Raw genomic sequence first — 27757 nt, 5'->3', positions numbered from 1 at the left:
TGTCAGTTGTGTGGCTTGAACTCTGGGCCTGGGCACTATCCCTCAGCTCTTCAGCTCAAGGCTAGCTAGCACTCTACCACTTGAGCCACAGTGTCACTTCCAGTTTTCTGAGTGGTTTATTGGAGATAAGAGTCTCATGGACTTTTTTGCCCAGGTTAGCTTTGAACTGTGATCCTCAGATCTCAGCCTCCTGAGTAGCCAGGATTACAGACATGAGCCACCATCGGCGCCCGGCTTGCTGAGAGTTTCTTATTGCCCACATTTTTACTTCTTTCTATGGCTAGGCACTCCCACCCTAAAGTGTGAGCAAATGGTCATTTCATAAGTATTTTATTTGTACTTTTGGAGAAGATACAGTTTTTACGAGAAACACTGATTTTTCCCAAACAATAGAAAAAAGGTTTAAAAAAATCTATAAGAAGACGTCTCTTCAGCAAGCACTGGGCGATTCAGAGTGGAGGACCCAGTGAAGCAGAAATTACACATAGGAAGTTCAGAGTTATCCACAAATGTCTTCTTGTCTAGTTCTGTAATCAGCTCAATACTAGGCATGAGCTCGCTCACAAATAAAGCTCCAGGGTCTCAGCTGGTAAGAAACCCAGGACTGGCTCACTCCCCAGGCGGCTGCATCTGTTTACAGAACTCATCAAACTGCTGCTGCTCCAGCTCTGTCATGACTCTGTTGAGGGCATAGATCTGAAGTGAGAAACAGATATGTTAGCAACAGAAGCAGCTGCTCAGAGGGCCTACACAATAGAGGCCAAGTCCTCTGAAAATGCCAAACTGCAACAGAAACAGCATGAGCAACAGTAACTTGGGAACAGGAAGGCAGGCAGTAATTCCATCAGGGGAATGAGAAAGAAGCAGCAGTTTGGTCTTTAGGGTATGGTAGGATTTGAACAGGATGGTAAAGTAGAAGATGCTTTGTATAAATAAATACAATGGAAAAACACAGGTTCAGTTCTGAAGACTTCTAAGTATACTAATACAGAACATACAGAGTCCAGGGTCAGTGCTAGGGAAAGCAAGACAATGGAATGCTACACACACACACACACACCCTTTATTTCTTTTACAAATTGAGACATTTCATGATTAGTCTCAGTTCTCTAGTGAATAGTTACAACAGAATGTCTCTTGCAGTTTTCTTTCTACCACATTTCTAGTACCATGGCCTGCCCTCGGCTACAGTGTACTTCTTTCTACCTGGACCAGTGTAACAGATGCCTCCTAAGTGCCTGATAACCCCTGCCTCCCCGGACCATACATATACACCCCACTCAAGGCCTCTAGTTACCCTTCCCAAAGCACCAAGGTGTTTTGGGTGCTCCCTTGTACACTTACCTTTGCTGATTTTCCAGTCTGCAGATAAAGTCCAGATCCCTTGGCATGGCATTTAAGGCCCCAACATACTTGTTTGCTTTCTCTAGCTCCCCAACTCCTTCTCTATATTCTCCACCATGCCTACACTCTTATTTCTTTAGTTGGGTAGTTGATATAGAGGTTTTTGTTTTGTTTTTTGTTTTCTGGTAGTTTATTGGAGATAAAAGTCTCATGCAATTTCCTGCCTGGGCTGGCTTTGAACTGTGATCCTCAGATCTCAGCCACTTGAGAAGATAGGATTACAGGCGTGAGCCACCAGTGCCTGGAATGATATAAAGGGTTTCCTTCTTCCCCTTTCTTCTGTGTAGTATGGAGTTTGAACTCAGGATCTTATGCTTGCTTGGTAGGTACTACACCACTTGAGTCATACCACCAGCCCTTTTTGGCTTCAGCTATTTTTAAGGACTGACCACCATCCTCTTACCTGTACCTTCTGCATAGCTGGGATTATAGTTGTGAGCCATCATACATGGCTCATTTGCTGAGCAAAACATTTTAACTTTTTGCCTGGGTTGAACTTGAACTGTGATTTTCCCAATCTCTGCCTCCCAAGTGCTACTTTGATTTACATACACACATACCCATTTTAAAATATACATATTAAAACCACTTCTGCCTCATTTATTCAATAACTAGTGAGCATTTGAAATCTGCATCTCACTTTCTCAACAGCTGAAAGGGATATTAAATAGCATCTTGCAGACCTTCTGATCAAGGAGGCAAGGAGTTATAGGGAAGAATAAAATAAGCAAGAGAAAGAAGAAACTACAAATGAAGAGAGGGTGTATAAGCCAAGGAATGAAAGACTTGGTCAAGAAAGATAGGGTCACTTAGCAGTGCCATATGGAAACTGTATCCCTGCCCCTGCCATGCAAGGGGTTCTGTGACATTTTTACTGTAGGAGAGGACACTAGGCACAGGGAGAAGGAAACAGCAAGGCAGCTGTAGAGTGAAGCCAAAGGCAACAAAGGCTTTTAGAGACCTAACTCCTGCACTCTGATCACAACATGGCTTTAAAGCAAGGATAACCCTCTTCCCTCCCCAGGGCATATGCTTTATACATTCCTACTTTATTCCAGGAAAGATTTGGTAAAAGGGGAACATAACACCTGCCTTGGAATGGGTCTGCATGTATTCATTCATGCAGGTGCTGGTTGGGCTCCAGCCTGGCTAAGAACCCAAGTGCCAGCTGTCACTAGAGTACAAGCTTAAAATTACATCTCAGCAAGTGACCATCAACATAACCAGTTGTTTAATTTATAGTCCACAAGAAAAGCACAGACTGAATGCATGGAAGCACAATGACTCCTGATCATAACTGCTGTCAGTTATTGTATATTTTCACGCATACTGTTTTGCTTGTCTTTGTGGTCCTAAAGATTGAACCCAGGAAGGGCCTGGAGCATCTAGTCAGGTACTTTTCACTTGAGCTTCATCTCCAGCCCCCTTTTGTTTCCTTTTGTGCCAGTCCTGGGGTTTGAACTCAGAACCTGGGTATTGTCCCTGAGCTATTTTTCTCAAGGCTGGTGTTCTACCACTTGGGCCACAGCTCTACTTCTACCTTTTTTTTTGGCAGATAATGGGAGATAATAGTTTCACAGACTTTTCTGCCTGAGCTGGCTTCAAACCATGATTTTCAGATCTCAACTTCCTGAGTATCTAGAATTACAGGCAGAAGTCACCTGTGCCTGGTAGTATTATTTTGAGACAAGGTCTTGACATATCTTTGCCTGAGCTGGTCTCAAAATCATGATCCTCTTGTCTCTACCTCTCCAGAAAATAGATCACATATCCTCCTCTTTCTGTTCCTTATAACAGTGAGTGAAACAGATTATCATCCTCATTTTATCAAGAAAGTTCAGAGAGGTTAAGTATCTTGTACAAAGTCACGTGGAAAGAACTGCGAAGTCAGACAAATAATTTTAAACTGTGGAACTTCCCAGGAAGGGTGTCAATAAAGACATGAATAATGTCTTTATAGTATGAATAATCTTTATAGTATTCACAGAGGACAGTTGCAGAGGGATGTTTCTCACATCACCCCTCCAACTCTTCACCATAGAACAAAGCAATAAAATGATCCCAGGGCCTGAATCCAGAAAGAAATCAAGACCACAGCCTTTAGACAGTCTGCCTAAGCTACAATGGTGATTTCAGCTCATTAGATTAGCTTCAAACATGCTTTTAATTTATTATGTTAGCTGGAATGTAAGCTTCATAAGGCAGGGATTCTTCTCTGCCTTGTCTGATCCAGTGTCTCAAGTTCTTGTGTTCCTGGCACATAGCAGCAGCTCAATGCCTGTTAACCAGTGGATCTGATTTAAAACAAACAAACAAAAAACTGCCATGGGCTAGACCAAAAGGAAGGAATGAGAGCCTTTAATGTGCTAGTAGGGGAGCAAGATTTCTGGAAGAAATTTGGCAATGTCTAGTAAAATTGTAACTGTGAGCTGAGTTGGGCACCAAAGACTCATACCTGTAATCCTCACTATTCAGGAAGCTAAGATATACGGATCACAGTTCGAAGCCAGCTAGTACTGGGAAGTCCATGAGACCAGAAAGTCTGTGAGACTTATTTCCAGTTAACCACCAAAAAGCTGTGAGTAGAAGCATGGCTCAACTAGTAGAGCAATAGTCATGTTCAAGGCTTTGAGTTTGAACACTAGTACCAGCACACATAAAAAAGATTCTTGTGCTACTTACTTTGTATTACTTACACATAAAAAAGATTCTTTTATCTTTTTTTTCTTTTTGCTTATGTGGTGCTGAGGAATTGAACCCAGGGCCTCAGGCATGCAAGGCAAGCGCTCTACCACTGAGCCAAGTTTCCAGCCCCATAAAAAAGATTCTTGTGCTATATCACTTTTAGAGCTCTAAAAGTAATGTAAACAAAATACAATAAATGGAATTTTATTAGCATAGAAAATTTAAACAAAAGTTGTACATTCAAGGATATCAAAGTATTTGAATGTAATGGTATTACAAAAACACAACAGTGCTCACCTATGAGGAAGAAATAGACAAGGGGGATTTTATAGTTATGTGTGATTTTTATTTATAAGAGTCCAGGCAAATATGACAAAATGGTAACCACGACCAATTTCAGGGGCTGACCACTAGGTGTTTGCTAATTAATTGTCCATACTTTTTATTTTCCTCAAAATAAACAAAGGAAAATATCAGTGAGGGTTTTTTTCTTTGGGGCTTTTGGGGGAGATGTTAAATATTCATGTCTGGATGTGCTTAAAACTAGTACTGTATACAGTCTAAAGCTTTTTCTTCTTACCCTGATTGTGTTGGAAGAACAAAGGAACCCCCTGGTGGGCTAAAGCGGGCCTTTACCTGGTACTTTTTGAACCCAGTCCGAAGCATGTGCTGGCTGCTGGGACCCTGGTTCTCTCCCTCTCCGATTCTCACCCCTCCCTCACACTTAGCTCCTTTGGCTCCTTTCCTGGGGTCTCTCCCACAGGGCCAGGAGTCATCTGGGGACCTGGCACTGCTTGGGATTCTGACACTAACTTGACATATGATTTTCTGGATTCCAGACGTCTCCTGTCTCTCCAAATCTTCGTCTTTCCTGAGGGGCAAGCAAGACACCCCCAGGAGAGTCCCTCATTCCCCAGTTTTCCTCGGCCCACGGGCGGCAAGGCACACGGAGCCCCGCCTCTCTCTCTCACCTCTGCTCTTTGTCTCTGCTTCAGCTCCTGCTGAGCAGACTTCTGCTTAGCCTTCTCCACCCGGCTGACAGGTTCTTTAACTTTGGATTTTTCTTTCCGCGCAGGGGGATCCATGGCTTGGCCGCTGATGGCTCCGTGGTCGGCTGACCTGGATGCTTCCGAAAGAGGCAGCTCTCTACAAAGAAGGACCTGCCGGTCGCTCACAATGCCTGGGCTGGGCCCTACCTCTGACAGGTGAGGCGACGCACAGGTGGCAAGACCATAAGCCCTCGGTCCTGCCTCGACCTCCCCGCTCCGTCAAACGGGGGACCACGGTCACTCCCCCGGCCTCCCTGCGGCAGCGGCCGCGCGGGCCTCCGACAAGTAGACCCGGGGCAGCAGGACTCCGGGCCACTTGGGCCCGGGGCTCCCCGGGCCTGTCCGCGGGGACAGCCGCCCCAGGGCCCCCGCCAGCCGCGCGCAGCCCGCCCCGCCCCGCCCCTCCCTCCCCTCCCCGCCCCGCGGCAAGATGGCGACTCACGACTCAATACCTCTCGCTCCCTGGCCTCGAACTTCGGGTCTCCGCTGAGTCGCAGGCCGGGCCCCACGCCGGGGACACCTTCGCCTTCCCCTTCCGCGGGACCCCGAGCGCCGGGCCCGCCGCCCTCGGACTGGGCGGGCCGCGCCGCGGAGGCGGGGTCGCGGCCGGAGCCTCCCCCGCTCGCAGGAACCTCGGCGCCTGCGTAGAAAGCACAGGGCGGGGCCTGGCGGGGGCGGGGCCTGGCGGGGGTGGGACGGGCATGGGGCCGAAGAGGGTTTACGGAAACAAAAGGTTTGGGTGTTTTGGTTTTGATTTTTTACTCCCCCTCCCCCCAATATCTTTGAGGACAGCTGCTAGGCCTTGTAGACTAAGAGCTGAATCCTGGGATTGGAACTGCTCTGCGTTGGAATTCTGAACCTCAGGTTCTTAATTCGGAAAGTGAGGCTCGGTGATTGCCACTTTCCTGAGAGCTTAATGAGGAGGGTCAAGGAAGGGCCTGTTTACCACAGTGATCTGACAGAAGAACTGGCAGTACAAAAACAGAGACTTGTGGTCCATGGGTAATCAAGGAGATGTAAATTAAAATCGTTGTATATTATTCCATGTGCCAGGTTAGCAAGGATTGACCCAAAAAGATGCAAAGTAACAATTATAGCTACCTTTCTTTAGACCTTCTTGTAGTCCAGGCACTGTTTCCAGAGTTTAACATTTACTCACGAATAATACTTATGTAATACTTATATAGCGATTAGCTATTATTATCTCCACTTCACAGGTGAAAAAGATAAGTGTCTCAGGTCACTCATTTCTAGTAAGGGCTGGAACAAGTATTTTAGGCAGCATTCATGGGACAGTGACTTATACAAAGGAAAACAGGTCAGGCCACCCCCTTTGTTCAAAGTAGAAAACACTGAAACAAATGACCCGGTGTTAAGCAAGTAGTGAGTGGGTAGCCCAGATGAACACTTACTTCAGTCTAAGGATAAATTGTTATATCCTTTCTGGGGACCAGCTTAGCACTAGATGTTAAAACCTTAAAAATGAGCACAACATACAAAAAGATCATTCTGACCCAATTTCTTTTATCTGAGGGATCTAAACTAGTCAAACTTTAAAAATTAAAGTGAATGGTGGTTGGTTGTCAGGGTAGGGAGGGTGGCGAAAAGGAGTTACTGCTCAATGGGTATAGAGTTTGTTTTGCAAGACGAAAAACTTCTAGAGCTCTGTGACACAGTGACGTTAATACTATTGTACCATACACTTTTGTAACTGAAATAATTTTCAGACCTATTAAAAACCACTACAACCATTGACTAAGTAGCTTCACTTTTGAGAAGTTATCCTGAGAGACAGTGATTCCATTGTTGGTGAAAACAGACCCGCTCCCTCCCCCCCCCCAAAAAAAAATCTCTCTTCAACTACAGGAATGAGCCAACTGAAACCAAAGCTTCTCATCCTGTCTGGGAAGACTATGACCTAAGATGAACTGACTTTGAATTTTAAAGACAGATCCTTGGTGCTTGAATGTGCTGTTTGTGCTCTGGGGTGTGCGATCCCAGTTGGGCTACCAAACCATGACTAGCTAGAACAGATGAGAATGTTCATGGGGTGATCACCCTGAGTGGGAATAGGAGACCAGGTTCCTGTGCTGCTCCTCCAAGGAGTGGAAGAAAGTAGGAATTGAACAGCTGCTGCTCAGCACAGCTGACATGTCCGGAGTGCCCGAGTTGGCTAACCTCCACAGAGGAGTCCAATTTGTTCTCAGATACCAACAGCTGGGCAAGAGTGTCTCTACATGCTTTGTGAGGCTGGGCACTCCGAACTGCCATGATGGTGGCAGCATATCTGATTCAAGTGCACAGTTGAGCCCAGAAGAGGCTCTAGGAGCCATCACCAAGATCCTGTCACACATCTACACCAGACTTGGCCAGTTGGAAGTTCTTATAAAGTTCCCTAAGGAGATTTCTGCGAGAGCAGTAATCAAACACATCACATCAAAACCTTGAGATGGCCAGGCGCCATCTTGATTACAGGCTCATGCCTGTAATCCTACCTACTCAGGAGGCTAAGAGCTGAGGATCACCTTTCAAAGCTAGCCCAGGCAGTAAAGTCCATGAGACTCTTTTATTTTTTTTGGGTCCGGTGGTGGGGCCTGAACTCTGGGCCTGGGTGTTGTCCCTCAGCTCTTCAGCTCAAGGCTAGCACTCTACCACTTGAGTCACAGCGTAACTTCCAGCTTTTTTTTTTTTGCCTATGTGGTGCTGAGAAATCGAACCCAGGGCTTCAAGCATGCAAGGCAAGTGTTCTACCACTGAGCCACCTTCCCAGCCCTCCATGAGACTCATCTCCAATTAACCACCAGAAAATCAGAAGTGGTGCTGAGTTCAAAGTGGCAGAGCTCAAGTAGTCTTGAGCAAAAAGAGCTCAGGAACAGCACCCAGACCCCAAATTCAAGCCCCACAACTGGCAAATAACAGCTCCCAAAACAAACTTTAAAAAAAAAAAAAAGTATATAGTTAATTTTATAGTTTCAAAAAGAAAAAAAAAAGAAAAAAAGTTATCCTGCCAAGTGCTGGTGGCTTAGGCGAGTAATCCCAGCTACACAGAAGGCTGAGATCTAAGGATCATGGTTCAAAGCCATCCCGGGAAGGACTGAAAAGCCTGTGAAACTATTATCTCCAATTAACCATTAAAAAAAAAAAAAAAAAAAAAAAAAAAAGCAGCCGGGCGCTGGTGGCTCACGCCTGTAATCCTAGCTACTCAGGAGGCTGAGATCTGAGGATCGCGGTTCAAAGCCAGCCCGGGCAGGAGAGACCGTGAGACTCCTATCTCCAATAAACCACCAGAAAACCGGAAGTGGCGCTGTAGCTCAAGTGGTAGAGCGCTCGCCTTGAGCTGAAGAGCTGAGGGACAGCGCCCAGGCCCAGAGTTCAAGCCCCACGGCCGACAAAAAAAAAAAAAAAAAAAAAAAAGCTTGAAGTGGAGTTGCAGCTCAAGTGGTAGAGCACTAGCCTTGAACAAAAAAAAACTCAGGACAGAGCCCAGCCCCTGAGTTCAAGTCCCAGGACATGCACAAAAATAAAAATAAAATGGTTTTTTACACTTGATTGATGGATTTCCAGATTGGAAATCACTTTCTTTCAGAATGGTAAAGGCATTAATTTATTATCATCTAGCTTCTCATAGGCTAGATACTTTACAAGTTTGATTTATTCTGATTTCTGTTATTTCCTATGGAAAATTTATTTGCTCATTTGTTTCTGAAACACTTAGGTTATTTTTCCCCTTCCATCCTTAATATTCTGAATTTTCACAATAATGTATTCTGTAAGCTTTTCTCAGTTATTGTGCTGAGTACTCAGTGGCCCTTTTTCAAATGGGAAATATAAGCTTTAATTCTAGGCAATGTTCTCTAAGTTCAATCCTTTCTCTCTTTCTCCTTCCCTCCATACCTCCCCCCCATCTCTCTCCCAGTATGTAGCTCTTGTGCTGACCTCAAACTCACCATCTTCTTGCCTTAGCCTCTTGAAAACTGGGATGACAGGTGTGCAAACCCATGCTTGGCTCCTATTTTTATTTTATTTTTTTTCACTAATTTTTAAAATTGTCTTTTAAGTAGTTGTACAAAGAAGTTCCCATTCTACAAAACAATAAATGAGTACAAGTGTCTGACAACATTGTCACCCATCTCTCTTAACCCATCCCTTCCCTCTTTTTTTTTCTTTAATTGAGATTAGGTGATTACATAAATTTCACATATTTCACAGTATTGTGGAATAGTGATACTTAGAGTCACAAACACATTTTAACCTTCACAAGGCAAATGGTCATTATCATTGTCTATATAGCTCATAGATGAGCTTTGACAATACAAGTTATTTTTTCCGCATCAGGTGATGTTTACATTTCTGTCCTTTTGCTTAGTGTAGGCTGTTCCTACTTATTCTGTTCCTCCTCCTGGCTTCCCTCTGTTGTGTGCATATATCTACCATATATATGGTCTAGAATATGTAGTCATTTAGCAATGATATGATCAAATGGGTGGCTGTTTGTTTCTTGAGTCCTGTTACTTTGCCATATCTTCTTGTATTTTGGCTTTAGCATCCACATATCAGGGAGACCATGTGCCATTTGTCTCTTTGTTCTTGGCTAACTTTGATCAAAATAATCTGCTCTAATTCCATCCATTTCCCTGCAAATGCCATTATTTTGTCCTCTAATGGCTGCATAATATTCCATTATATATAGGTACCACAATTTTTGGATCTACTCATCAGTAGTAGGGCATTTGGGTTGTTTCCAAATCTTGGCTATTGTGAACAGTGATGCAATAAACATGGAGGTGCATGTGTCTTTGTATAATAGATGCCTTGGAGTGGTATGGCTTGGTCATAGGGGAGGTCTATATTTAGCTTTCTGAGGTATCTCCAGACTGTTTTACAAAGTGGTTGTATTAGTATACATTCCCACCAGCAATGCAGTAGGGTTCCTCTTTCTCTACATCCCCTACAGCATTTGTCGTTGGCTGACTTTAGGATGTGGGCCATTCTGACTAGAGTAAGGTGGTATCTCAGTGTTGTTTTTATTTGCATTTCCTTTATAGCCAGGGATGATGAACATTTCCTCATGTGTTTCTTTGCCATTTTTATCTCTTTTTCTGAGAAGTCTCTCTTTAGTTCCCTTTCCCATTTCATGATTGGTTTGTTAGATTTGTGAGGAGTTAGTTTGAGTTCCCTGTATATAATGGATATTAGGACCCTTGTCTGATATTTTGCTGGTAAATTTTTTTTCCCAATTAGTTGGATGTCTTTCTAGTTTGGTTACTATTTCTTTGTCTGTGCAGAAACTTTTTATTTTAAGGTAGTCCCATTTGTCCAGTCTCTTTCCAATTTGTTGTGACCCTAGGACTCTGTTCAGGAAGTTCCTGCCTGTGCCTATAAGTTCAAGTATCTCTCATACTCTGTTCTGCAGTAGTTTCAGAGTATCAGGTTTGATGTTAAGGTCTTTAATCCACTTTGAGTTGATGTTAGTGCATGGTGATAGGCTAGGGTCCACTTTCAATTTTCTGCATGTGGCCACCCAGTTTTCCCAACACCAATAGTTGAAGAGGTTATGATTCTTCTACTGTATGTCTTTTGCTCCTTTGTCAAATACCAACTGACTGTACATATGTGGCTTTATTTATGCATCCTCTAGTCTGTTCCATTGGTCTTCGGGTCTCTTTTTTGTACCAGTACCAGCTGTCTTTGTTATTATGGCTTTATAGTAGAGCTTGAAATCAGGTATCATGATCCCTCCTGTGATATTTCTTTTGCCTAGAATTGGTTTGGCTATTCTAGGTCTTTTGTTGTTCCATATGAACTTTTAGAGTGTTTTCTTTATTTCAATAAAGTACGTCATTGGGATTTTAATGGGAATTGCATTGAATGTGTATATCAATTTTTGCATTATAGCCATTTTCATTATGTTAATTCTGCCTACCCAGGAACATGGGAGATCTTTCCATTTCCTGATATCCTCTATGATTCCTTTTTTTAGGCTTTTATAGTTTTCATGAAATAGATCCTTTACATCTTTGGTTAGGTTAATTTCTACTTTATTTTTTTGAGGTTATTGTGAATGGGGTTTTTCCTTGATTTCTCTTTCTGCTTGTACATTGTTGGTGTACAGAAAGGCAACTGATTTTTGTGGGTTAATTTTGTATCCTGCTACTTTGCCGAAGTGGTTTATAAGCTCTAAGAGTTTGGGGATGGTTGGCTCCTATTTTTAAATCTTTACTCTAATGTTCTATTTCTTGGTTTGTTTAGTCTACCAGATAAAAGACTGATTTGTATTCTCCAGATCCACTATTGATTTTTTTTTCAATCCTATTTTTAAAAAAAATACATTTTGTGTTTTTTTAAGGAGTGCTGAGAATACAGTTCAGGAAAGTGCCACTTCCCCAGTCCCTCTACTATAAAAATTTTCAGGAGGCTGCGATCTGAGGCTCTCAAAGCCAGCCTGGGCAGGAGAGTCTTTAAGACTCTTATCTCCAATTAGCTACCAGAAAACCAGAAGTGGCGCTGTAATTCAAGTAGTAGAGCACTTAGCTTTGAGCTGAAGAGCTCAGGGACAGCACCCAGACCCAGAGTTCAAGCCCCTCGACTAACAAACAAACAAAACAAAACAACCCATTCAATTTCTGGAAGCATTTTTGTTTCCTGACTCCTTTTTCATAGAGTCAGGATCTTCTCTTATATCCCAGTTTATGAGAACTTAAGTTAACTGACTGCTTTTATTTTTTCTTTCTGTCCTCCCTCTAGATTGTCTATCTTGTTTATTTTGATCTCTGGCTTTCAAGTTGGAGTCTTTCCTCAAACCATAATTATGGTCATCATTCATTGAGTGTCAAACACTGCTCTAAATATTTGACTGATTTGAGCTACTTAGTCTTTACAACCACCTAGTGAGGTAAAACATGTCCTGGGTCCACCCATCCCAAGTCTGAAGGTTCTCAGCTGAGAATCAGTTTTCTTCTTGCCACTGTCCCCAACCTTGCAGGGAGTTGTGTCAGAGTCCTAGTTCTATTCGATTAGTCATCCATCTGCTTCCCTTCATTCAAAAGTGTTTCGAATTTCTATTCCACAGTTATTTTCTGGCCTATTCTTTGTGTCTTTATAGGACTTTCCTTTTTGTTCCAACAATTATATTTTGATGGAGTTTCAGGAGATAGAGATGAACATTTGTGTTCATTGATCCATGTTTATTTAACTGGAAGTTTAGAGCTCAATCTCCCCTTTTAATTCAGAAGACAAACTAATGTAGTAGTGAATGCCTATAATCTTAGTACTGAAGAGGTGGAGGCAGGAAGATGGAGAGTGGGAGGCCTGACTCACACAACATTGCAAGTTCAAAGCCAGAATGGATTATATAGCAAGGCACTGTCTCAAAAAGCCAAAAATACCTGGGCATCAGTAACTCACACCTTTAATCCTAGCTACTCAGGAGGTTGAGATCTGAGGATCTCAGTTCAAAGTCTTTCCTGGCAGGAAAGTCCCTGAGACTCTTATCTCTGGTTAAGCACCAAAAACCAGAAGTAGAATGTGGCTCAGGTGGTAAACATTAGCCTTGAGCACAAAAGCTCAGGGACAGTGCTCAAGCCCTGAGTTCAAGCCTGAGGACTAACAAAAGTAAATAAATAAAACATTATAAGTTAATATTTGTATTTTGATGTATGGTTAATAAAGGATTATGAGCTCCCAAAAGAAAATTTTAATAAAGTCAGAATCACGATGGTTGAGATTGAAATAATTATACATACACATTATTATTGTTGTTGTTGTTAATAGCATGGCCTAAATTTGCAGGGGAAAAGGATATGAAAGTGAAATAGATCAAAATATTGGACTGGGAATGTGGCTTAGTGGTAGAGTGCTTGCCTAGCATGGATAAAGCCCTGGGTTTGATTCCTCAGTACCACATAAACAGAAAAAGACAGACGTGGTGCTGACTCAAGTGGCAGAGTGTTATTTTTTTGAGCAAAAGAAGTTTAGGGACAGTACCTAGGCCTTGAAAAAAAAATGGCAAAAAAAAAAAAAAGAAAAAAGCTGGGTGCCAGTGGCTCACACCTGTAATCCTCGCTACTCAGGAGGCTGAGATCTGAGGATCATGGTTCAAAGCCAGCTCAGGCAGGAAAAGTAGTGAGATTCTTATCTCCAATTAACCACCAGAAAACTGGAAGTGTTGCTGTGGCTCAAATGGTAGAGTGCTTGCATTGAGCTGAAGAGCTGAGGGACAGCATCCAGAGTTCAAGCCCCACAACTGACAAAAAATAAATAAATAAAATAAATAATATAGAGGTTATCACTAGATTCTGGGATTATGAGTAATATCTATATTTATATTTGCATCTCTTTTTCTTTCTTAATTTTCAGAGAAATCATCTATCCCCTGTACCATCAGAGAAGAAAAATAAAACCAAAACCAAAACCAAAAAACAACCTTGGTATGGAAGGGGATTTTAGAGAGATGTTGGATAATAGGTACCAAAATGTAGTTAGATAAGAGCAACAATAGTGTTCAGCACAGTAGGGCAAATTCAATCTATAACAGTTTATTACATATGTCATAATAACTAGAATAGAGGATACTATGTTGGAAATGAACCTTACAACTTTGGGGGTGAGGAGGAAGGGAGGTAGGGGAAGGAAGAGATAGTGGGAGAAAAACAAAGGAGGGAGTAACAATGCCCGACAAGAAATGTACTCATTACCTTACTGATGTAACTGTAACCTCTCTGTACAGCATCTTTACAAGGAAATAAATTAAACAAAACTACAATAGAGGAATTTAAGACTTCCCATGACAAATAAATTATATATATATATATATATATATATATATATATATATATATATGCATTTTTTTCAATGCTGGGCTTTACACACTGGCTGAATTCCCTCCTAATTTGTGTGAAATAAGTCCTTCATTGCAAGAGTTTCTTTAGGAAGTGAGTCCCAGGAAGCAGACATAGCAGAAGAAAAGAGGAAAAAAGCTAATATAACATGCATTATTGAGCTACTCAGTCCCACTAGGGAACTCTGGGAAGAATCATACAGACAGCACAGAACATTTCCATCACTTTTGATTGATGTCCCTGGGCATTAGCTTTGGTGACCTCCTAGGCTCCCTGCAGGTGAAGCAGTCTGCTCCAAACAAGTAAGCAAGGAGATGCTATGGCCTGTGAGAGACATACAGGCAAATCGCTTACAGCTATGCCCACTAAGGCGGGCATCGTGTGCGCCACCATGGGAATCTCCTAATTAATGTTAAGTGAAAAAGAAAGAGATAGACAGAAAGAAACAGGAGAGAGAAAGAAGCAAGAAGAAAGAGAAAAAAAGAAAATTACAGGGAATCTATACATATGGCAAATCCTTTTGAAAGTCCAGGATACCTATGAACATACAATGTATTGTCAAGGTTACAGTTATGGATGTTATGAATGTACAGTTATGGGTATGAGTAAAGCAAGAGTTTATCAAATGCTGAGGAACAGAAAGCAAGTTTGTGGAAAAGTACTTATCAGGTGTAGCTGGAGATAAAAGGAGTGAGTTAAAGAATTGAGCTAATTGGTAAATATTTTGACCAACTAAATGGATCTTCTAATTTACTATCTTTTGAAAGTAAAGAGGTCAAAACTTTTCAGAAAGGTTGTGATAGGATCAAATTGTATGAAGAGGAGAAACTGCTGGCAGTTAGCTCTAGAGGAGAAGGAAGCCAATGTACAACAGTCCCTTCTACCCAGTAGCTCTAAGAGTTTTCCCTCACTTTTAGGGATCCTCCTCTCTGCTCTGTTCCTTTATCAAGGGCAGACAGACTGGGCGTTGCTTGTTTGTAGGGGTAGCCAGAAGACTGTTGGGTAGAGGGAGCCCCTGGCTTGGGCTTTGGTCTTTAGAACAGAATATGAACTTTTTCCAGGCCTAGTTCTCAGGCTCTTCCTGATACTCTTGCTTGATGCCTGAACTTTTCTGCATGGGGTGAGGGAATTCCCAACTTAGAGACTCCAGCTCTAGTGCTAAAGGACAAGGGTCTCTGATTCCAACATCGGTAAGTTTGCTTCCTCTTCTCCCTCTTCTTTCTCTTCATTCACTTTCTCAAGATCCTCAGATCCAGTCGAGAAATAATTCTTACAAGAACACCTTAAAGGACAAAATGGCCAATGGGTAACTGCTACTTAACAAACAAAAAAAGGGACAAATGACAAGACAAGAGAACTGGATGGGTTTTATCTGAAGACTCTCATTTAATTATTATGGTTATGATTATTAACATGAGAGCTGGTGTGTAACTAAGCTTTACTGTTTCTTGACTCTTGGCCTCATTCTTGCTGGCAGATGCTCTACTGCTGAGCCATACGACCAGCTAACAGTCTTATTTTCTTAAAAGGTTGCATACAATGGGGGAGGATGAAGGAAGGGGTGACATTGAATCAAGATGTGTTATACTCATAAATTGATAGGTTGAATTGTAATTCTTCTGTACAACTACTTAAAGATAATCTTAAAAATTTAGAAAAGGTTACATATATGCATAAAAATAGATTTGAAGAAACATTATCCCTAGGCAAAGGAATTGTAGATTTAATTTGCTTGCCTTTTAGGGAGAATGGGAAAGATAATTTCCAGATTTTCTTACAATAAGTAGAACAGAAAAAGTCCAAAATTATGACATATGTGATGAAGATTAAGATGTGAAACTGTATGTGTAGGAGAAATTTTCTTCATAAAGTGTGAGAGCCAGAGCTTGAGTCTCTAAGTTGGGAATTCCTCATTCCATGTGGAAGTTCAGGCCTGAGAAGTAGGCCTGGGAAAAGTTCATATTCATATTATTTTGTAACTCCTGATACGTAGCCATTTATTCATTCATTCATGCATTCATTCAATTTCTCTGTTTCACATTCGATTTCCAAGGAAACAGTCCTGGCATTTTTGCTTGTACAGTGCCTTGATATGCATACAATTGCTGCTCCTAAGCCTGAAAGGAAACAAGGCCTACATTCAGAGTTATTGTTAGGACTGAAGACAATATAGGTAGAACACCTAAGATGCAATAAATGGGTACTATTATTAATACAGAACAACATGACCATTTAAAACATAATGATGAGGTAGTGCTAACCCAATCATACACAAATATGATGCTAGTTACTATAATGTTGGCATAGTATGTTGCATGAGAATGTGATGGACAAAGTGGTCATCTTGGACAAATAGATTAGAAGAACAAGCCCCAAGATCATATGGTGTCCAGACAGCTCTTACAGTGCACAGGAAAATAAAACAAGAGGGCCCTGCTGTCTTTCAGCTGCATGTCATAGAGCCTGTGAGGCCCTCCAGCACAGCTGCTTCTGCTCCTTCTGCTTCCTTGCCTGGTCATGCTTATCCTCCCCTTTGCAGTAAATGATTGGTCTTCTGATGACCAAAGTGGTGCAAGTTTGAGGCAGAAAAATTGGAAACTACAAAGGAACATACACAAGGAAACCCATAAGGAGTAGCCATTGGTTAATAGCTACAGTCTTGCCTCTTCATTCTTTTTAGCTCTTTCACTTTCTCAGGATCCTCAGGTCAGTAGAGAAATCATTCTCCTTAGAAGAACACATTAAAGGACAAAAAAATGGCCAATAGGTCACTTAATAGACACAAAAAGGGACACATGATGAGATAGCTAGATGGGTTTTGTCTGAAGACCCTCATTTAATCATGGTCTTCATGCTGCAAGGAGGGATCCTGCATCTTTACTTGGTTATGTGCCAACTTGAAAGGCTGTAGAAAAGGGCTCAAGCTGCAGCATGGGTAAAGTCTGCCTTGAAACAGGCACTTCCCAAGGCCAACCAAGACACTAAAAGCAAAAGGAAGTGCTCCAATCAGGACTTACTTGATTCATGTTGCATATAAATTCTCACCCTTCTAGACTCCTCCTCCATCTTTTAAGCCACACTCATTGTTTCCTCACTCATCCCTACTATCATCCTCCTTTATGCATTTGTAGACGGATCCTGGATGTTAGTCTCTGTGTGAGTGCTTCCCCTTGGTCCCCCAGTAGTTCTGCAGGGAGACATGGCCATTACACCCTTTTAAAGGTAAAGAAATAGAGTCTCAAGTTTATTCACCCACAACCACCAGGGGATATGGTAGATCTGGCCTTGTAAGCCAGGCCGGTGTGGCCCAGGTCCCTTGGGTCTCAGCTCCAGCTCCTAGCTTCTGCCCTCCCTCAGGCCAAGCTCATCAGCGCTCTTCGGGTCTCTGCCTAGTGTGGATGAGGATGGCAAGTTCCTCTGGCTCCTGGCTCCTTGGCTGCCTCCTCACCCTCTTCCTCCAGGTGTCTGCACAGGTGTCAGGTAGGTTTTTCAGAATGTCTTTCCCTGCCTAAGATGTCTGATGGTGACTCCCAAGAACATGAAAGCTTGACCAGAGAATTCCTTTCTTTCTGGGGTGCTGTTCTTTCCCTAATTTCTTCCTTGGTGCTGCCCTTCCCCGAGATTTCCTCTGTCTCATTTCTCACCCAACTCTTCCTCCCACATCCCTGCCAGTCCCTTCTCTAGGTCTTCCCCCCACATCTAGTTGTTGTGTTGTTGGCATCCTACAGGCGATGCGGGCGGGTTCCACCTGACGCGGCTAGGGGACACGGTGGAGCTGCCCTGCCCGCTGGCGCTCTGGCCAGGGTCGGTGCCCGAGGAGGTGAGGTGGCAGCGGCCCTCGCGCCTGCAGCGCCCGCAGGCCGTGCACGTATTCCGGCGCGGGGAGAGCAGGGACGAAGATCTGATGCCGCAATATGCGGGCAGGACGGAGCTAGTGGAAAATGCCCAGGAGGGAAGTGTTGCCCTGAAGATCCACAATGTGAGCCTTGAGGACAGAGGACCCTACCAGTGTCTGATCCGGATCAGGAACCTGAGTCGAGAGGGCTCCGTGACGCTGCAGGTGGCAGGTTAGGATGGGCATGGCAGTTCAGTGAGGTGGGTTTTCGGGGTTTTCTTTTCTTTTTAAATATATATTTTTTATTGTAAAGATAATGTACAGGGGGCTGGGAAGGTGGCTCAGCGGTAGAGTGCTTGCCTTGCATGCATGAGGCCCTGGGTTTGATTCCTCAGCACCACATAAACAGAAAATGCAATGCTGGAAGTGGCGCTGTGGCTCAAGTGGTAGAGCGCTAGCCTTGAGCTGAAGAGCTGAGCGACAGCGGCCAGGCCCCACGACTGAAAAAATAAATAAATAAAAGATACTGTACAGAGGGGTTACAGTTACATGAGCAAGGTAATGAGTTCATTTCCTATGGAGCATTGTTACCCCCTCCTTTGTTTTTCCCCCTACCATCTCTTTCCTCCCCACCTCAGCATTTTGTTATTTCCTTTCCCCTCCCCAAATTAGAAAAATGTATATGTAAAATGCAGGACACCGGAATCAAATACAGGGACAACAGGGGTTATGCCGTGGGGGAAGAACATACAAAGAAACAAAAAGGAAACCACATAGTACATTATAAGTACTTTAAAAAGAACAGCAAGAAAGATAAAATCTCTTGGTGCTTTATTTTTTATTTTGTGCCTGTACTTGGACTTGAACTCTGTCCCTTAGTTTAACTTTTTCATTCAAGGCTGGCACCCTGCCATTTGAGCCACACCTTCACTTATAGTTTTTTAATGGTTATCTGGAGATAAGAGTCTCATGAACTTTTCTGCCCCAGCTGGCTTTGAACCTCTATTCTCAGATCTCAGTCTCCTGAGTAGCTAGGATTATAGGTGTGAACCACTGCTGTCTGGCTTTGAATGAGCTCTGTCAGGATCTACTTTGTTCCTGTGTATTTAAATCTTTCTTTCATGATAAACAAAGTTTTTATTTGCCCTCATGGCTCAGCCTTAACCAACCAAGCCAACTGATCTCAGTGAAGCTGGGACTGGCCATTTCTGGTGAGGAAACAATCTGACTTTGGGAAATTCTGTACAATAGAAGTCCTGGAAAAATACAAGTAATGGCTTGTAAGGCTTGTATGAGACTTTCCCTCTCTGAGGTATCTTTCTTTGCTCCATTATCAAGGAACCCATAATCATGGCTGCAGAATTCCCAGTTGTGGGAAAAATTTACTTCATAGTCCTCTCTTGGAGTTCCTGAGTTTTTGGAGGGCAGGAAGATAGAGATAATGTTCCTTAAACTAGCTTCAGTGATTTAAAAAATATCTGACTAGCTGGGCATCAGTGTCTCATGCCTGTAATCCTAGCTATTCAGGAGGCTGATATCTGAGGATCACCATTTGAAGCCAGCTTGGGCAGGCTCTAATTAAGCACCAAAAAGAAGCTGGAAGTGGAGGTGTGGCTCAAGCAGTCGAGCAGTGGCCTTGAACCAAAGAGCTCAGAGACAACAGCCAGGCCCTGATTTAAGCTCCACACTTGCACATGTGTGCTGTTCCCCCTCCCTCACACAGATTAATCTACCAAAACCCCCAATCCAACCCAATGTAATCTTCATTTGCTTGATTGATACCAGCTCCTTATGGTCACATGATGGTTGTCTTTTGGTCATCATTTAGCCACATACCTCAAAAAAGGAGAAAGAATTTCTTTAAAATAAATAGAAATTGGTAGAAAGGTTTTATCCCCCCCCCAAATATGGAGTCCTTTGGGATGCAAGTAAGTGGGTTTTTTTGGGGGGAGGGGTTGCTTTCTGTTGTTGTTCGTTTGTTTTTGAGACAGGGTCTTCTACGTGGCCTAGGCTGGCCTCCTGTCTCAGCCATTTGAGTACTCTGATTACAATTGTGTGCTATGACACCAATTAAGAAGTCTTAGGGTTTTTTGAGGCGCTAGGGACCAAAGCTAGGGCTCTCTCCACTGAGATACATTCTCAGCCTGCAAGCAATTTTTTGTTGTTGTTGTTGTTGGTCATAGGGCTTGAACTCTGAATCTGGATTCCCTCCCTGAATTCTTCAGTTCAAAGTGAGTGCTCTACCACTTGAGCCACAGTGCCACTTCTGGTTTTCTGGTGGTTAATTGGAGATAAGAGTCTCATGGACTTTCCTTGCCCAGGCTGGCTTTGAACTGTGATCCTCAGATCTCAGCCTCCTGAGTAGCTAGGATTACAGGCACCTGGCTTGCAAGCATTTTTTTGAAGGGGACTAAGCTTCCCAAAAAGAATCAGAATCACCTGATGTAGTTACTTCTTTTTTCTTTTTTCTTTTTTTTTTCTTCTTTTGTCAGTTGTGGGGCCTGAACTCTGGGCTTGGGCGCTGTCCTTTAGCTCTTCAGCTCAAGGCTAGCACTCTACCACTTGAGCCATAGCACCACTTCCAGCTTTTTCTGCTTATGTGGTATTGAGGAATTGAACCCAGGGCCTCAGGCATACAAGGCAAGCACTCTACCACTGAGCCACCTTCCCAGCCCATGATGTAGTTACTTCTAAGAGTGGGCAGGAGTAGAAGGGGTAGAAGGTCTCTGGCTTGAACCACTGCCCAGCAAAGGCCCTTTAATTCTGTTTTTAGACTGATTCAACCAGGCAGTCTCTTCTCTCCAGTTCTAGGCTCTGATCCTTACATCCATGTGAAGGGCTACGACGCCGGGTGGATCCAGCTGGTGTGCAGGTCAATAGGATGGTTCCCAAAGCCTTGGACCCAGTGGAGAGACCCGAAAGGCAGAGTGTTTCTATCCCTGTCAGAGGTCCACTCTCTGGATGAAACTGGCCTCTTCCAAACAGCAGTGTCCAGCAGAGTCAGGGACAACACTTTGGGGAACGTGTCTTGTACTGTCCGCAATGAGGTCCTTGGCCAAGAAAAGACCACAGCCATGGTCATAGAAGGTAAAATGGGTGGAAAACAGGCTTGAAGTATCTCATGGGTTTGGATGAAGCTCTTATCCTAGTGAAAACTTTCAAAAGGATTTTCAAAATTTTTGAATTCACACAGGGCACTGGTGGCTCATGCCTGTAATCCTAGCTACTCAAGAGGCTAAGACCTGGAAGATAGAGATTTGAAGCTAGGGCAGTGACATTTGTGAGATTCCATCTCCAGTTAATCAGCACAATGTTGTACTGGAGGCATGGCTCAAGTGGTAGGATGCATGAGGCCAAATTCAAGCCTGGGTACCAACACACACACACACACACACACACACACACACACACACACACACACACACACACACACACACACACACACACACACACACACACACACACACACACACACACACACACACACACACACACACACACACACACACACACACACACACACACACACACACACTTTAAGAAAAAGCATTTATATTGCAAAAAGAAAGAGAAAGACTTTGAAAAAATATAGAAACAAAAAATGGCCTATAATCTTATAAATTGTAGAGAGCTTCTTCTAACATTTTGGGGTATTTTGAGACTTTCCCATATGCATGTAATGTCAGAGAAATGCGCACACAGACACGCACATGCGCACTCATGCACACACACATATATGTAGTTTCTGTCCTTAAGTTTTTTTTCTCTTCCATTTATCATGTCAGGATCATTTGTTTTTTGGCTCACATAATGAATTAATTCTCTGTAACAAGATTTTAGGGGCTTTAGATCATTTCATTGTGTAATTGTGGATCACTGAAAATTAATCAAAGACTATTTCTGGGCATCTGTATATTTTCCAGTATTTTCTCTTATTATAATTGATATAATAAGCATCTCTGCACATATTTGGGAACTGATTCTGATTATCTTCTAGAATGTGTTTCTGGAATTAGAATTGATGGGCTAAAGGGTATGAACATTTTGAAGATCCTTGAAATATGGAATTATTGGGTAAAGAAGTGTAGAGGGTTTTATTCATGTCTTTTGGCAGTACTGAGATTTGAATTCAGGGCCTCCAGTTTGCTAGACAAACATTCTCTCTGTCTCTCTCTCTGTTTCGCGCTCTCTGTTTCTCTCTCTCTCTCTGTGTTTCTCTCTCTGTGTGTTTCTCTGTGTGTGTGTTTCTCTGTGTGTGTGTGTTTCTCTCTCTCTCTCTCTCTAAGCCCTTTTGCCTTTCGTTCATTTTTCTTGCACTTTTGCTCTATGGACTAGCCTCAAACCAGGATCCTTCCATCTCCCCCTCCTGCATAGCTTTGGGTTACAGATGTGTGCCACCATGCTGGGCTTAGAGAATGGTAGATCTAGAGCCAAGAGTGATAGACTGTGGCTGACATCTTGTGGGTAAAGAGGGTTCTTTTAAAAATTCTTTTTGCCTCTTCTATCTTCTCTTACTGTTGCTGTTGCCGTCATTGGGTACTACATGTTTAATCTGACCCCTAAGCCTCCTCCAAGGCCCATATTATTCTCACTCCCATTTTGCATGTGAGGCCAAGCAGGCCGGGAGAGGCAATGTCTCTTACTGAGGGCCACACTGTAGTTGAGCAAGGGCACACAGCCAGGCCTCCACTACTTGTCATGGTTCTCTTCTCCTTTGTCATATCCATTCTTATCTGCCTGTGGCACTCAGAGCTTGTTTTACCCCTGCTGATGGTACCTTGGAGTGTATATGTGGAGACAGATAGGCTGCTCATTGTTGTTCTAGAATGAAGCAAGGTAGAGGGAGCAGGAGGATGCTCAAGTGAGGTTGTGGATGATCATTAAGGAGAGAAACTTCAGCAAGTACTGATGGCTAAGATCTGAGGCTCAGTGTTTGAAGCCAGCCTGGGCAAACAAATCCAAAAAACTCTTTTTCCCAATTAATCAGAAAAATGCTGAAAGTGGATGTGTGGCTCAAATGGTAGAGCTCCAGTCTTGAGTGAAAAAACTAAGTGAGAATTGAAGTCCTGAGTTCAAGCCCCACTACTGGCACAAGAGAGGGAGAAAGGGAGAGGGAGGGGATGAAAGAAAGATGAGAAAAGGAGGGGAAGGAAAGGAAGAGGAAAGGAAGAGAAGGAAAGGGAGGGGAAGAAATGAGAGGAAAGAGAAAAGGAGAGGAGAGGAAGAAGGGACAGAAGAAGGGGGAAGGGGAGGGGAGCAGAGGCAAGGCAAGGGTTTAGATCTTGAAAGTCTCTGGACCGTCTTTCCATGGAGTTGGAAAACAGATTGAGATTGTGTTGAGAAGCTGAGTTTAAACCCCTGAACTATTGGTTGAACCACTGGAACTTTCTGGAGGAGTGAACATCTCACTTCTCGTTAATGTCATCCAGGGATTGAGTTCCCAAAAGGAACAGAGAGCCTCATGGTCCTTACTGGAGTCTCTCTCTTGGGTGATGGAGACATTTGGGACTTGCCAGAACCCTCTGCTCTCAGATGTTTCCCTAATGGAAGTCTTTGGTGGTCTCTGTTTCAGCCCCATCTCCAGGAAGGATCTCTCCCTCAGCGGTGGCTCTTGCTGCCTTCCTGCCTGTTCTGGGGCTTCTCATCATAGCAGGCATTTGCCTCATATGGAAGCAAAAAAGATCAAAAGGTAACTCAGGGGTAAGGGAACCTAGGTTGGCAGGAAGGGGGATTATGACTGTGCTGGAAAAAGACCAGAGGAAGTAGATGTATATATGATATTTATCCATGGGTTGCAAATTCTACAAGTTAGCTAGGACAAAACTGGTAGAGCCAGATCCTGGAGACTCACACTACTGAAGTATAGATAGGCTTTGAGAACAACTGTGAGCTCTCATTCTTTGAGAAATTGCACAATAACCATCCATATAGCTTTCTAATTAACTAAGAAACTAAGAAATTAGAGACTTCTAATCAAGAAATCCAATTATATTCGTTAGATACAATCTTTATTAAATGGTCGTGATTGCAAAGGACTTGGAACATTCCATAATCCAATATTGCCTCTTCATCTGATTGTTTAAAGACCTTTCTTTCTTGGGCTGGGAAGGTGTCTCAGTGGTAGAGCGCTTGCCTTGCATGCATGAGGCCCTGGGTTTGATTCCTCAGCATCAAATAAGCAGCAAAAGCTGGAAGTGGCGCTGTGGCTCAAGTAGTAGAGTGCTAGCCTTGAGCTGAAGAGCTGAGGGAAAGCACCCAGGCCCAGAATTCAGGCCCATGACCGATAAAACAAAAAACAAAACAAAACAAAAAAAGACCCTTCTTTCTCCCTCCCTCTCTTCTTTCCTTCTTCCTTTCCTCCTTCCTTCCTTCCTTCCTTCCTTCCTTCCTTCCTTCCCTCCCTCCTTCCTTCTATCCTTCCCTCCCTCCCTCCTTCCTTCCCTTTCTCCCTCCCTCCCTCCCTCCCCGTCCCTTCCTTCCTTCCCTGCTTCCATCAAACCCAAGGTCTCATGCATGCTGCCAAGTACTCTGTCACTGGCCATAGCCAGCCCTCTTCTAATTTTTCAAGTAGTCACACAGTTATAGCCACAATGAGTTTGTCAAGCAGCTTGGGCCATCTGTGGAGAACGCTGCCTATTAGAAAGAGCAGAGCTGATGATGCCCATCCCTCTTTCCCTTCTAGAGAAGCTTCTGTATGAACAGGCGATGGAAGTAGGTAAGTGTTTTGGACTGAGGTGAGGGAGACATTTTTCTTTTGTTGGTTTCTGTGTCCCCAGTACCCACAAATTTAAATTCTCAGCTAGGAAACTGTATCATCTACCGCCATTGGTGTTGGTGATGGTGTCTAAATCCATTGCTTCCAGTTTTCACTAGCTTACTCATCATACCTTGTCTTTTGGTAGATTCAGTGGCTTTTGTCTGTGAGCTCATTGATTATTCTTATGGGATGTTGGGTAGGTCAAACATAGAGAAGCTTTTGTTCACTCACTTAGTAATTGATAATTCTCTACTCAATGGGGATCCAATGGTGAGTGAAACCAGACATAGTCTTTGGTCTTCTGAAGCTTTCAGTCTAGCCAAGGATTATACAACCAAATAATTAAACAAATAAATGTTTTTAAGTGCCATAAAAGAAAGTGCTCAGTTCTTCAAGAGCAAGAGGAACCAACTGAGCTGAGGGCTGAGGAGGTGATGCTCTCCTTAAAGAACTGGAAATCATGAGTGAGGGGAGAGGAGGATGGGAAACCATGCACAGCAGAAAGAACAACTTGACAGAAGCATGGCCAGGGAGAGCAATACTCAGAAAAGATGCACAAGTGAGGAGGAGATGTCTATGCTTGGTCACAAGGGCCCTGGAGATCACACTAAGAATTCTGGCCCTTTTCCTAAAAGTAGTAATGATGAGTGGTAATATGTCAATGGGAAGGGTGCTTTCATAATCTTCCTCTCACAGCAGTGCTGAGAATATACCAGAGGGAGTAAGGCAAATACGGGAGACATTTTGAGTTATTGTTTTTTATCAATACAATGAGAGAGGATGAAGGACTAGATCAGGGATGTGCAGGTGAAGATGGACAAGTTCAAGAGCAGGTACAATCAGTAAGAATCAGGGACCCTCAAGGTAACAACAAACAGTCTCATTGTCTTCCCCCTCCTTTCTTTAATCTCTAGAAAATCTTCTTGAAGACCATGCAAAAGAAAAAGGTAAAGAGTGAGAAGTACAGAAAAAGTAGTGTATTCTTTCTTCACTTAAATAAGTACTGAAGCTCTCCTAACATTACTGGAATGCAATTTCTTATATAAAGGGGATATGGAGTTGGTGGGAGAGGGTAAGGATCAAAATCCTTAGTTCTGGCTGAGCACTGGTGATTCATGCATGGAATCCTAGCTACTCAGAAGGCTGAGATCTGAGGGTCATGGTTTGAAGCTACCTTGTGGAGATAAATCTGAGAGACTCTTATCTCCAATTAACTCCAATTGGAACTGTGACTCAAGTGGTAGAGTAACAGCCTTGAGAAAAAAAGTTAAGCAAGAGTGGGAAGCCCTAAGTTCAATCCCCAGTTAACAGAACATTAAAAAAAAGCATAGCTCTGGACCATCACGTGCTTCCTTCATCAGCCTTTCTACCAATCACATAGACAAGAAGTCTACATATTATTTAAAAGTATGACCATATGGTCATACAGAATGCGTGAGACTTCAAGAATTCATACAACAACAAAGAGAGATGGTGTTGTGTATGGAAAGGCTACAGTCTCTGGAGTCAGCACCACTTGACTCAGCTTGCTGATCATCTGCCTGTATCTTACTGGCCTTGAATTAGTTACTATATACCCTGAACTTTGGTTTTTTCATCTGTAAAATGGGGATGTTATTTTACCTGATTTTTTTAGTGTATGTTACACACATACACATACATATACATATATATGTTGCATTACTGCTGTTGAATTCAGGGCCTTCCATTTGGCAGGCTGGTGTTCTACCACTTGAGCCATGTACGCATGGCCTTTTTTCCTTATTTTTTAAATAGTGTTTCTCTCCAGGGTTGCCTGGATCCATGATCTTCCTATTTATTCTTTCCAATTAGTTTAAATGAAAGTTACGTACCATCCTGCCCTGCTCTTTTATTTGAGATGAGGGGTCTCATGAACTTTTTGCCCTGGCTAGCCTTGAACCTCAATCCTCCCAATCTCTGCTGCCCCAGTAGCTAGAATTATAGGAATGATCCACTGCACCTACCTAGAGAAAACATTTTGGAAAGATTTAACACAGGGCCTGCAACTCATTTCCCTTACTGACATTTTTCAATTTGATATGTACCACGGACCACTGAAAATAAAAGTCAGACTTCCTTTTAAAGTCTAGATAGGAAAGACAAGTCACTGGCTCGATGAGTCCCAGTTCAAAGACATTAGGATTTCACCTCCTTCCCATTATATATATTTTTCCCAACCTAATGAAAATATGAGATGAGCAATGCAGACATTCTAGGCATTTTGCCCAAGAGCAAAATGTGGAGTAATGATGAGGGTCTCTGACTCAAGAACTGGGTAGGCTTGGGTTTGAATCTTACCTCTGGGTCACTCACTAGCTGGATAACCTTGAGCAAGTGTCATATCCCTCTGATCATCAGGCTGCCTCTCTATAAAGCAGAACAATTGTTCTATGTACCTCACATTCAGTATCTACCCGTTTAAGAACAGGACTCAGCTGTTATTGCAAAAGGCAATCACAAACCATAAGGTCCTGGGAGAACTGCTCCATTGCCAAAGCCTAATCCACAGCCAGCCTTAGCCCAGGGCCTGATAGTGGACTCAGGTGTGTAACTTCGATTCGTTGGCCGGATCAATGCTAGGCAAGGAACATGCGGACCAGGTGGCTCCCTGCAGAGAAGCTACAAGTACTTCCTCAAAGGATATGACGCATATACATATGTTTCCAAATTTTCTGTGATATCCAGACTTGGAAAAATTATAACTTTTATTACAATGTCACCAAGTCAATATGACACTTTTAGCAGCTAGTTTTACACCTTAGATATCATAAACAAAGGACAGCGAGGCATATACGCTTCTATGATACAGTTATCAGCACATGTAAACAGATAGCAGAAATGAAACCAGACAGACCACAAAGAAGGCACAGGAAGAACCCAAGGCTGGGGCAGCCTGGATCACTGGGCGAGTGGAACTGGCACCATTGGTTTCCTGAGACTAAACTCTGTGACATAGGATTGGGTTAGGCACTGAAGGAAACATCTTCATCCTCTCAGTTATGGGAGGGGGGAGTGGTACCTAGGGCCTCAGGGATAAAGGCAAGATCTGATCTCTCCTCTCTGTTTGTTTTGTTTTGTTTTTTTAGGAAGACTCCATAAAGCCCTCAGTAAGTTCTGCTCTTTATCTTTGGCACAAACTTCTTTCTGCTAGCATCTCTGCTTTGGGATA

General features: G+C 43.0%; 2 protein-coding genes across 2 annotated transcripts in view; one reads left to right on the top strand and one right to left on the bottom strand.

The window, feature by feature from the left end:
• Nucleotides 1–313: 313 nt before the first annotated feature.
• On the bottom strand, nt 314–5174 carry LOC138803450 (small vasohibin-binding protein). The gene is made up of 2 exons (XM_069987485.1): nt 5061–5174; nt 314–696 (listed from the first exon to the last, which is right to left on the bottom strand). The coding sequence occupies exons 1-2, from the start codon at nt 5172–5174 to the stop codon at nt 610–612; spliced, it is 201 nt and encodes a 66-aa protein (XP_069843586.1). The 3' UTR covers nt 314–609.
• Nucleotides 5175–5236: 62 nt separating this feature from the next.
• The window catches only part of LOC138803448 (zinc finger protein 691), a 40696-nt gene continuing 18175 nt past the window's right edge, over nt 5237–27757 (top strand). Inside the window, exons 1-9 of the mRNA XM_069987480.1 lie at nt 5237–5294; nt 13494–13564; nt 17333–17455; nt 17704–18042; nt 20616–20897; nt 23383–23499; nt 24493–24525; nt 25482–25514; nt 27675–27695. Of these exons, the coding sequence (XP_069843581.1) occupies nt 5266–5294; nt 13494–13564; nt 17333–17455; nt 17704–18042; nt 20616–20897; nt 23383–23499; nt 24493–24525; nt 25482–25514; nt 27675–27695 (1048 nt within the window). The 5' untranslated portion in view covers nt 5237–5265. The remainder of the gene's footprint in view (nt 5295–13493; nt 13565–17332; nt 17456–17703; nt 18043–20615; nt 20898–23382; nt 23500–24492; nt 24526–25481; nt 25515–27674; nt 27696–27757) is intronic.

This window comes from Dipodomys merriami, unplaced genomic scaffold, assembly GCF_024711535.1.
Source record: "Dipodomys merriami isolate MVZ:Mamm:240054 unplaced genomic scaffold, mDipMer1.0.p SCAF_34, whole genome shotgun sequence".
Lineage (NCBI taxonomy): Eukaryota > Metazoa > Chordata > Mammalia > Rodentia > Heteromyidae > Dipodomys > Dipodomys merriami.
Note: the sequence above shows the minus strand (reverse complement) of the source record. Positions and strands in the feature narration are given on the sequence as shown.